General features: G+C 45.0%; 1 protein-coding gene across 1 annotated transcript in view; it reads left to right on the top strand.

Annotated features, from left to right (window-relative positions):
* Positions 1 to 3,974, top strand: part of Dnhd1 (dynein heavy chain domain 1) — a 57,516-nt gene extending 53,542 nt beyond the window's left edge. The window contains exons 39-44 of the mRNA XM_090348267.1: positions 113 to 235; positions 323 to 524; positions 1,899 to 1,990; positions 2,137 to 2,286; positions 2,451 to 3,226; positions 3,382 to 3,974. Coding sequence (XP_090204393.1) covers positions 113 to 235; positions 323 to 524; positions 1,899 to 1,990; positions 2,137 to 2,286; positions 2,451 to 3,226; positions 3,382 to 3,732 — 1,694 coding nt within the window. The 3' untranslated portion in view covers positions 3,733 to 3,974. The remainder of the gene's footprint in view (positions 1 to 112; positions 236 to 322; positions 525 to 1,898; positions 1,991 to 2,136; positions 2,287 to 2,450; positions 3,227 to 3,381) is intronic.
* The last annotated feature ends 8,053 nt before the right edge of the window (positions 3,975 to 12,027 follow it).

Here is a 12,027-nt window from a genome sequence, read left to right as displayed (position 1 = left end):
TTTTCTTTGGCCTTGTGTCTGAATCCTGTCGCTCCAATCTCAGGTCTGATCCTGGACTTGGGAACCCACCCACCATTTGAATTCTTGATCTCTGTTTCTGTTCTAACTCTAGTGGTTTCAGACAAGGAATTGGAAGCACCTTTCACTCAACCGGACAGCAGGACTAGGGCCATTGTCCACAGAGGTTTCCGTCTTTGGCTTATTGTGTCTACAGAAGCTAAAGCTTCCTTGCCAGGTGAGGAGCAGGCTCCCACAGGTTATCAAGTCAGAAGTAAGACAGCAAGCTGGGCAGCACTGACTCACCACTTTGCTTCCTCTTCAGATGTGCTGACTCAACACTCCTTGCCCATTTTCTGGGACCAATCCCTGGAGCTGAACCACATCTTGATTAACAATGTGGAATTAGCCCAGCAAGAATCCACCATGCAGCCCCCAACCCAGATCTTTCCTTTGCTCCTCCTACATGGCCTCCTGCTGCACCGGCAGCTCTATGGGATGAAGCTGCAGGCACACCGGGGGCGCTGGTAAAAGATCTACCACCCATCATCCTATTCAGTTAGTCTAGCTAGTCTCTCAACAGTGTTTTCCACATGAATAAAACTAAGTTGTATCTCCAATGAGTGAGGGGAAGGAAATCTTTAGGACTTTGAGATTCCCGAATGAACTGAGTCTTAAAAACTAAAGCAAAGCCGGCCTGGTGACTCACACCTGTAATCCTACCTACTAAGAAGGCTGAGAACCGAGGTTCAAGGTTCAAAGCCAGCCCAGGCACAAAAGGACCTGATACTCTTATCTCCAATTAATTTCTAGAAAACAAGAAGTGGGGCTTGGCTCAAGGGTAGGGCAGTAGCCTTGAGCTGAAGAGCTCAGGGACAGCACCCAGGCTGAGTTCAAGCCCCATGACCCACAAAAAATAAAACTGAAGCAAATCAGGTAGAACTGTGGCCTTTCTGAGCAAGGGGAAGTAAGCTCTGGAGGGAGACTTCAGTGAAGCTGAGCTAAGGCATGCTGGAGTGACTCATGTGGGTATTTCCTAGCTACCCAGGAGATAGATCTGAGAGTCATGGTTTGAAGCCAGCCGCAGCAGACATTTAAATACAAGAGACTTTTTGTTGTTGGTCACCAGGCTCAAACGCAGGGCTTGAGTGTTGTCCGTAAGCTTTTTCACTTAAGGTTAGTGCTCTACCACTTTGAGCCACAACTATACTTCCAGGTTTCTGGTGGTCAACTGGAGATAAAGCCCTGGATGGCTTTGAACTACTGTTTTCAGAGTTTCCTGAGTAGCCAGGATTGCACCTAGGTGCCACGAGCACCCAGCTTGACGCTTATCTCCAATTCACTAGCAAAAACCTACAAGTGAAGCTGTGGAGAGCCGGGGAGAGAGCGGGCTGATGCTAGTCTGAGGACAGTGGGAAGCCACAGAAGAGTTTTCCTTAGGAGAGGATATTTATGTTTTAGAAGGTTCTCTCTGGCTTGTGGAGAATGGGCCAAAGGAGGTAGCCCTGGAGGCAAGCACAACAGTTTTGGCCTTTAAAAAAAAAATGGTATTCTAGTAGTTTCCAAGGAGGGGATCATAACGTGGGTGGTAGAGGTTGGGATAGGATTGGAGAAGAAACATGACGAGGGGAAGAGGGAGCTGGGAATGACAATTGGGTGACTAGTGACACTTCTCAGTGGACTAAGAGCTGGAACAGCTTTTCTAGGGGGTGGATGGTGATTTCAGATAGAAGTAAATTGTATCTGCAGTTCCCAGTCCAATGATTAATGAGGCCACATAGCCCTGGAACTCAGAAGAGAGAGGTTTGGGAAGGAGAAATGATTTGAATCTTCAGAATATTGGTATTCTTTTTTAAAAATTCTTTTTGTGTGTATGTGTGTGTATGTGTTTCCTCCCCCAGGAGTCAATTAACCCTGACCCAAGTCCTTCAGATCCAAAATGAGCTGTGGGCCAGCCTCAGCAATCCCAACGTTGCCATGCAGGAGCTGGCTGGTAAGATCTGCCTCCTGTCTGTCCTCCAGGATCCTGGAGAAAGGGGGGTGTGAGTCTTTAAGAAGGCCATTAAGTCACACATTTGGCTGGGAGGGCTAGTAGAAGCCAGAGGGACTGGAACTGAGAGACTCTGGCCTCATCCTCAGCTTCCATTTTCTACGGAGGTGCTCTGGGAGACACCGAGGACACAAAGGCCCAGGTTAGCCTCACTCAAGCCTGCCTGAGTCCCAGCAACATGAGTGGGGTCCAGCCACACACACCTCAGTATTTGCTGGCCACTTTGATGCCTAGCCCAGGTAAGCCTCAGGCAGGTTATCTGTGTCGGGGTGGACAGCAGTGCAAAGAAGGCAGATAAGGGATCATAGTCACAGTTTGGGGATGGAGATGATGGCCTACTCCTTCAGCTCTGGAGTAGGGGTCAAATCTACGTTGTCCCTCAACCCTCACCTCCAACTCCCAGATCTAGGGAAGCTGGATGCCATGGCCGAATTCAAGGCTCAGATACACCTGCTACCCACACCATCTGAGCCAGGGGTCTGTGGCCTGAGTGAGGCCTCCAGAGACTGGCTGCTGCAACGCCGGAGTCAAGCACTCCTGCATGCCATGCAGCAGTGTTCAACCTCCTGGGTTCCTGCAGCTGGCCAAGCCTCCCAGCAAGCAGAGAGGCGGCTGCGGCAGCGCCTAGTGCAAATCAAGGGGAGGCTGGAGTCCTTGGAGAATCTGCTGACCAAACACACCCCTGAAGACCATTCTGTCATGTGTAAGCTGGGCCCCCACAGAGTGCAGCCTCTTCAAGACTTCCTCCAGAATGAGGTGCTGGAACTGAGTCAGCTGGTGGTCTTGCTCCAACGTGACCTTGACTGCCTGCTGCAGCAGCTGAAGGGCAAACCCCCATGCTCCTCTCGCCGCTGCACAGAGGTGGCCCAAGCCCTCTGGGCTGGCCAGTTCCCCAGGCCTTGGCGATGCCATGCACCACCTGGGCTGCAACCACCCTGGCAATGGCTACGGCAGTTGTCCCGCCGTGGGCAGCAGTTGATTGTCTACCTGGGTAAGGATGGGGATGAAGGGTACGAGACACCGCAGCGCATCTTTCACCTGTCCGCCTTTGGTCACCCCCGTCGCCTGCTACTTGCCCTGCGTTGGGAGGCCACCCTGGCCCACACCAGCATTCCAGCTAGTCAAGGTTCAGGTTCCAGACATAACCAGAAGGAGCTGAACCATCTTCTGCACCTCCGGGTATCTTGGCGTCACCCCTCTTTTCCCCATAGGCCTCTCAAGAATCTATTGACATTCCATGTTGACTACCCCAGTCACTTTTCTGATCACACTCCCTCCCACCCTATCCCCGCCCAGCTCCCCACTTGTGTCTGACTAGTTTTTGGTGCCCCTAGGTGGAGAACGGCCCCAACCCCACAGTTCCCGAACTGGGACTGTTGCTGATCGGATTACAAGTCCTGCACGCCAAGTGGGACTCGGAGGAGGGGGCCTTGCTGGACACCAATTCCACCCAGCCCAGCCCTCTGCCTCCTGTCAGCATCAGGGCACAGGCCCCCGGCTCCAGTAACCTGCCAGCCCCAGATGGCCTGGCCGTATACCGCTGTCCTGTGTACATGGCAGGGCCCCTTGGCATCACCAAACTGAACAGTAGGAACATCCTGATGTATCTGCCACTTCCCACCAAGCTCAGCCCTGACACCTGTGTCCTACGGAGAGTCCACGTGTGCAGCCCGCCCTTGCCCTGAGCCCTCTCCCCAAAATAAAAGCTGCAGTGGTTGCAGGAATGATTTCTGGGTTTTGGAAGGAGGGTGGAATTTGCTCAGGAGACACAACAAGACACAATGAGGGGAGACTACTGTATTCGCAACTGAGAGGTGAGGGGTTGTGTTTACTGTGAGGTAGACATGGCATGAGCTGAGCAGCTGGGGAGAGGACAGGGCCAGGACACTCATCATCCAAGAGACTCATCATCAATTAACCACCAGAAAACCAGAAGTGGGGCTGTGGCTCAAGGGGTAGGGTGGTATCCTTGAGCTGAAGATCTCAGGGACAGTGCCCAGGCCCAGGGATAGAATGCTAGCCTTGAGCTGAAGAGCTCAGGGACAAGGCTGAGGCCCAGAGTTCAAGCCCCAAGACCCACAAAAAGAAAAAAATAAACTAATGACATACAAGGTGCTCTGTTCATTCAACAATTATTTATTCAGTCTCCTTCCACACAAGGGATTCTTCCAGACACTGAGGAGGCTGCTGTCGTCAACAATCATAAATGGTGAACAGATGTTCATGCCTACATCCTCAGAAGGCTGAGGACTGTAGTTTAAAGCTTGTCTGGACAGACAAATCCAAGAGACTCTTAATCTCCTTTAAGCAGCCAAAATCCAGAAATGGAGAGTATGGCTCAAGTGGTAGAGCAACCAGCCTTGAAAGGAAAAAGCTAAGGGAAAGTTTGAGGTCCTGAGTTCTGGAAAAAGGTAAGTTAAAAGAGCAAAACATAAAAGGAAGTAGTACATTTACAAGGGAATAAATATTTCCTTCCGTCCTAATGGGTAGGTGTGGATAGAAGGAACAGAGACAGGAGGAAGATGGATGACCAACTTGATCTCTAGACTCTGCAATCTCAGAAGGGAAGGGGGAATATCAGATAAACTGAGGAACAAAAGCAAAGGAGCTTAGCATTCACCTATTCCATCCTGGAACTCTTGAAGGGAACTGTTCTCTCTCAAGGACTCATCATGGCCCCAAGCATTGTAGGAGGGCAGAGTGTCAGGCCATGAAGAAGTATGGTGATGGACCCAGCATAGGATAGATACTGAGAAATGAGCCTTTAGTCTGGAAGAAATATGAGGTGGAGAGTCTCTTCAGCACCAAAGACAAGATCCATAAGGTCTCAATAGCTTTGAAACACTAGACTACAAATTCATCAGCTTTAGAAGCAAACACTGGCCGAATGCCCAGGTATGAAACTTTGCCAGCCATTTCTACAGGCCTACTTATACACATCCAAGAACCAGCAGCATGCCTGGAGTCCATTTCTTCTGACATGAAAAAGTGCTATATAAGCCCTCCCCTCTGTTCCTAGCTGCCTCTTTAGGGAGTAGTAGAGGTGAAATGGAATTCTGAATTATCACCATTTATTTCAAAGAGCAGGAGAGACTTTATTTCTAGGTTCCTCTTCTATATAGTGGAATAAAAGAAAAAGTAAGATTTGTGTCAGGTGCTGGTGGCTCACACTTGTAATTTTAGCTACTCAAAAGGCTGAGATCAGAATACTGAAGTTTGAAACCAGCCAGAGCAGTAAATTCCATGAGACTATTTATTTCCCACAAAAACAACAAAAATCAAGTCTGGTACTTTTAAAACAGTCTGTAGAGAATGACATTGCTTCTTTTTACTTCCATAAAAGGTTAATACAATTTGCCAGTCACTTAGAAAGTCTATTTCTTGAATTGATATAAGGTCATCAGGTTTTCTACTTTTATTTATCTATGTATTTTTGTAGGTCGTGGGGCTTGAACTCTGAGCCTGGGTGTTGTCTCTGAGCTTTTCAGCTCAAGGCTACCACCCTACCCCCTGAGCCACAGTCCCACTTCCCATTTTCTAGTGATTAATTGGAGATAGGAGTCTCACATTCTGGCTTGATCCTCAGCTCTCAGCCTCTTGATTAGCTAGGATTATAGACATGAGCTACCGTGCCCAGCTTCATGTTACTTTTTGTCTATCAACTACTGAGAGATGTATTAAAATCTCCAAATATAATTGTGCATTTTATCTTCCTCCTTTTGTTTCTTGTTAGGCTTTGCTTAGTGTATTATGAACCTATTATTATTGCTTATGTTTTTCATTGCTATAGCTTTCTGATGTAGTAATTATCATTGTAAACCATGCCTGTTAATCAATTCTATTTTTAATTAATACAGTTACTTCACCTTTTTAGTACTTTTATACTGTTGATCTGACATCTTTTCCTATCCTTTTAATTTTAATATACTTGCTTTGTATATATTTTATATTTATTATCTTTCTAATTAATTTCTTTAAAACATTATAGTCTACAAGCAGTTGTAAGAAATAATACAAGGGAAAAAGTAGCTGGATGCTGATGGCTCATCCTAGCTACTCAGGTGGCTGAGAGCTGAGGATTATGGTTCAAAGCCAGCCCAGGCACAAAAGTTCCTAACTTTTATCTCTAATTAACCACCAGGAAAACCAGAAGTGGTGCTGTGCTCAAAGTGGTAGAGTGCTAGTCTTAAGCAAAGAAACTTAGGACACAGTACCACTCAGGCTTGGAGTCAAGCTCCACAATTGACCAAAAGGACAGACACAAAGAAAGAAAGTGGGGGTGGGAGAGAGGGAGGGAGAGAGGAAAGGAAAGGAGAAAAGAAATAGAAACCACATAGCCTTTACCAAATTCACCCAACCTGTGACATTTTATACTAAAAAACAATGAGATATCAACATTGATATAGTCAAGATACAGAAGTCCCAGCACTGCAGGTCTCGCATATTGTTCTTCTGTGGCCATACTCTCTTCCTTCCCATTCCATTCCTCTTATATAGCCTATTGTGTTTTCTAATTTTTGTCATTTCAACAATGCTATTAAAGAAGCCAAGTGCGGTGGCTCACGCCTGTAATCCTAGCTACTCAGGAGGCTGAGATCTGAGGATCACGGTTCAAAGCCAACCTGGGCACTAAAGACCCATAAAGGACTGAGACTCTTATCTCCAATAATCACTAGAAAAGGGGTAATGGGGCTGAGGCTCAAGGTGGTGGCCTTGAGCTAAAGAGCTCAGAGACAACACCCATCCCCAGGGGTAAGGCAGTAGCCTTGAGCTGAAGAGCTCAGGGACAGTGCCCAGGCCTAGAGTTCAAGCCCCAGGGCCCACAAAAAAAAGAATGCTATTAAAGGGAATAGTTAAGTGTATAATCTATAATTTTTTTGGACTGGCTAGGTTTTTTTTTTTTTTTGAGGGGGATCAAAGGACTGTATACTTTTTTTTTTTTAATTAACATAAGAGACTGGAGGGAGATTCATCCAGGTTGCTGCGTGTATCAAAGACGTGCTCCTTAAATGTACCTGACTTATGTACTTTTAATCCCTCTGTACATTACCTTTATGACTTTTTTTAAACAAAAATAATTTTTTAAAGATGAATTCCTTTAGATTATTGACTAGTATTCCATGACCATACCACTTTTTCTTTCCTTCTTTCTCTTCTTTTTTCTCTTTATTTTCCTCCCTTCCCTCCATTTATTTATTTATTTATTTATTTTTGTTGCTCATGGGATATGAATTCTGGGCCTTGGAATCTTCTCTGAGCCCTTCAATTCCAGGCTACCACACTATCCCTTAAGCCACAGTGCCACCACTTCCGGTTTTCTAGTGGTTAATTGAAGATAAGAGTCTCACAGACTTCAGTGTCTGGGCTTTGGGCTGGCTTTGAACCACAGTCCTCAGATCAGAGCCTCCTGAGTAGCTAGGATTACAGTTGTGAGCCACTGCACCCAGCCCTTTCTTTTTTATGTTGGTACTGGAATTTGAATTATAGGCCTGAGGACTGTCCCTTAGCATTTTTTTTTTTTCTTTTTTGCCAGTCCTGGGCTTAAGCTCAGGGCCTGAGGACTGCCCCTGGATTTTTCTCAAGGCTAGAACTCTACCACTTGAGCCTCAGCACCACTTCTGGCTTTTTCTAAGTACGTGGTACCAAGGAATCAAACCTGGGTCTTCGTGCATGCTAGGCAAGCACTCTACCACTAGGCCAAACTCCCGGCCCCTGTCCCTTAGCTTTTTAAAAAGCATTTTTTGCCACGCACTGGTGGCTCACGCCTGTAATTCTAGCTATTCAGAAGACTGAGATCTTAGAATCACAGTTCAAAGCCAGCCCGGGCAGAAAAATCCATGAGATTCTTATCTCCAATTAAGCACCAAAACAGCCAGAAGTGGAGCTGTGGCTCAAGTGGTAGAGCACTAGCCTTGAGCAAAAAAAGCTCAGAGATGTGTTGCCTAGGCCCCAAGTTCAAGCCTCAGGACTTCTACTCCTACTGCTGAGAAAACGTTACATACTTCCAAAATATAATGGCATACAGCATTCCCATTCCAAAAGCTAACTGGTTGGTGATTTGCTTACCTTTTGATTTTCAAGGTCATATAGTTCAAGTGATAAACTTGACCATCATGGAAAAAATTCAGGGAACTTAAAGATCCAAGTCTAGAAGTAGCACAATTTCACGAGTATTTATTTGGCTAGCCTAGATTTAACCTCATGTCCATCTTATAGTTGGGGAATACAGTCCGGCTGATTTTTCAAGAATAAAATGAATATGAAGAATACTCTACCATAACATGCGTATACCAAAGACACCATATATTTTTTTTCCCTAAGAGAGGTATGAGTCTAGTAAGACATAATTAATGGAATATGAGGGGAACGAGGAACTGTTTTGGAGCTATATTATACATTAGCCCTTATTTTCCATCAGGGCAGAGAAATATTAGCTGCTGGTGGTACTTTTCATTATTTGGCAGGAAAAATGTTTGAACTTCCCATGGGCTCTTTGACAATGTGTTGTGAGCTTTCCCAAGAAAGCTGTGGCTATGTAAGGCACATTTGAACTAGAAGGCTATTGAAAGAGGAGTTAAAGAGCTAGAGGCAGTGTGGGTTATGTATCACAAAGAGCCAATCAATGTCAGTTAATGCACATCTAGGGGTACTGAACACTCTACAAAACTCATTTAAATACTTGCCTTGGTAGAACACACTGGTGTTGTATTACATAAATTTAATCTTTCTTAACATGCCCCTCTCCATTCCACTCCTAGAACGAACAGAAGAGAGAAAAAATACAAAAGAGACCATGTTCCCTCAATCCACTAAGCTGGAAAGAGGGTTTGAAGGATGCTGAGATGTGGGAGGGTACAAGAAAGAAAAACAGTGCTAATCTTTTAGCTTCTTCTCAGTCATGGCATATGGAATAACAGAAAACATTTACACCAGAAAACTAAAATGTGTAAGGACCTTTGAAGTATACAGCCAAGACAGAGCTGTGGTTAGTGGCAAGATTCCCTAGAAATCTAATAAGTAGACTACTTCTATTAATCAAGACAAGAATATCTCTTGTGACCATTCAACCAGGTGGCCAAGCATGGACAGTGGCATGGTTACAGGTAGAAATTTTGCCTAGAAGGAGCGGGGGGGGGGGGGGGGAGGGGAGAATTAAATCAGACTTCACATTTTTGCTTTGTGACCAAACTTTATATATATATTTTTGCTCTGAGTAATATCTCCATTTTCTGTCATGAGCAGTTCTTTCCCCCTTTTAAATTCATGGGTTAAGGAGAAAGTGTGGACCAACATCTGGTAAGAACTTCCATGGCCTTACCACTTCAAAACCTATGCTTCAAGATTATCTTGGTAGACAGAGGAATAGAATAAGAAAGCCTTTGTTGAATACTGATTCACCAGTCTACTGTTGAGAATTATTTTCCCTGCCTAAATGCACAGTGAAAATGTTTGTGTGCATGTCCAAAAAGAGGACATCCTCCCCCACCCCGTACAAAAATGGTAACATTGGTGTGGATATCTAGAAAATGAAAACAAGCTCACCAAGGAAAATGGATTCTAGGAAGATGGAGCAGCATGTGTAAAAATGCTTAAGTAGGGCCGGGAGTTTGGCCTAGTGGTAGAGTGCTTGCCTAGCATGCATGAAGACCTGGGTTCGATTCCTCGGTACCACATACATAGAAAAAAGCTGGAAGTGGTGCTGAGACTCAAGTGGTAGAGCTCTAGCCTTGAGTAAGTCCAAGGACAGTGCTCAGGCCCTGCAAGACTGGCAAAAAAAAAATGCTCAAGTAGAAATGGCTTAGAATACAGAGTGATGAGTAGAAAGCCTGTGTATGGCTGGAGTTCTGAAAGGGAAAGAGTGGGTTGAGAGCAAATCCTGAGCAAGATCACACAGGGCCTGGGAAAGAATCTGGCCTTTGTTCTTGAGCAATGAAAATCCACTGAATGATTTTTACCAAAGAAGTGACATAGTCTGATTTACATTCTAAAAAGATCAGTTAACTGTGTGAAAATGAATTGAGGAACAGAAGCAATTAGATCGGGAAAGCAATGACTGTAGTAGTCTGATGTCTGGTTAGACAAGTTACCTGACAAGGATGAGCTGGAAATGAAAGGCTCCAATTATTACTCTGTGAAAAGCTGCAGAGGGCTTTGTGCAATTACATAACTGGTGAGTGTTTGCAGCAGTGTCTCTGCCAAGATCATTTTGTTTCGTTTGGAACTGTGTTCCATTAGGACTATATTACAGAAACTGAAGAAGCAAGAACTCTACTCAGAGAAGTCTAAAAAGGGATACTGAATAAGCATGAGGCACAGACTAATGTTCAAACCCAACTTTATTCACATTACTCCTTGGAGAGCACAACGTGAAGGAATGGGGGATGGGTCCTCTTTCCCTGCCATGGAGAAAAACTGCAACAACCCTGGGACATTTCTAGTCTACAACCATCTTACAGGTCCTATGATACGTGTAAGGGACAAACATAATCTCAAGTAATTAGAATGTGTAATTCTGTCACAATAAGTGATCTGCACCTAGAGTAGATTTAAGTCTCTCCCCTTCTCTTAGTCCAGTCTCCTATGAATCAAGTAGCCTTCTCTGGGGGATGGAGGCAGGGCTTTGCTGTATGCTTGGGTGGCCAAGCCCCCTCTACAATGGAGAGTTGAGGGAAAGAGGATAAGTAAGTCTGGCTTGACTGGGTCGACTTTGTGGCCTAAGAACCTAGGAAGTATTCAAAGGAGGCTGTCCCCTGGAGATGGGTAAATGAAGCACTACTCTGGGTAGTCCCCTCCAGAATTGCCACCCCAGCCCATAGAATGCACTCCTTGCTTGTGTTGATTTCATTTCTTCTTCAAAATGGTCCTACTGGACATGGGCAGGTCCCAAACCATACAATATGTCCCTCTTTTCTGCAAGGAAAAATCCAGGCATTGCTTGCTAGGGCAAATTCTGGGGATGTGGGCCAATGCCAAAGCAGCAGCCCCACCTTTGAAACAGGAGGTATGCATTTCCAGGACAGGAGTTAGCCTCTAGGCTCATCACTTTTTAGCCATAGGAGTAAATCTGATGCTTCCCATAAAATGCCATTGAGTCTTCAACTAGAGGTAAAAGGGTAGATACCTGTCCCAGCAAAGGAGGGACTGAGGGTAGCACTCTATAAAGCAACTTTATACCACTCTCCTCCCATCCAATCTTCCTTATTTATGATCCTGAACCCCTAATGTGCTTTTAGTGCTGCCAGCATTCATACTGTTATTTCCCTAGTTTTATTTTTGTTCTTTTTAAAAAATATTTATTACCTGTTTCACTTTCCTAGAAATAAAATTTACATTCTTCTCCTTTGGAATTTCTGACCTCATCTCCCTATTCTGACTTTCAACTAATAATTTTCTGCTTCTTTGAAAAGAAAAAAGTCAATATAACCAGGAGAGCTTCTAGGGCCCTACTTCATCCTGCTAAACTAGACACTCTGGGAGAAGGCTGAGACAGCTCCATTGTAAGGTATCTTGCAGGTGACTTTATGGCACCTACTGACAGCCACTGACTCCTGCAATTGACCTCATTTACCTACTCTACGTTCTCCTTCAATCTGATCTGCTCAGACCGGTCTGTTTTTTAAACAGAGGACATATTGTTATTTCTTAATAACAAGCCTACGCTCTTAACACTAGATGTAGAAGCTCAGGAGAATCTTGCTTTTGGGGACCACCAATAAGAGCTGGGCTGAAGTAAGGAAAACCTAGTGCGAGTCATATCTGGAGATTTTTTATTCAGGTGGCTGAAGTCAGAATAGGCAAATCCAAATGATAAGGGAGGAAAGAGAGAGGGAGAAGACAGACCTCAACTTTCCTGCTGACCAGGAAAAAATAATGCAGACCTACCGTTAGATATAATTATCACGAGGGCCAGGAGTTTGGACTAGTGGTAGAGTGCTTGTCTAGTATGCATGAAGGCCCAGGTTCTTTCCCTCAGTACCACA

This window comes from Megascapheus bottae, chromosome 16, assembly GCF_031878675.1.
Source record: "Megascapheus bottae isolate mThoBot1 chromosome 16, mThoBot2.hap1, whole genome shotgun sequence".
In the NCBI taxonomy this organism is placed as follows: domain Eukaryota; kingdom Metazoa; phylum Chordata; class Mammalia; order Rodentia; family Geomyidae; genus Megascapheus; species Megascapheus bottae.
This window is presented reverse-complemented; position numbering and strand designations above follow the sequence as displayed.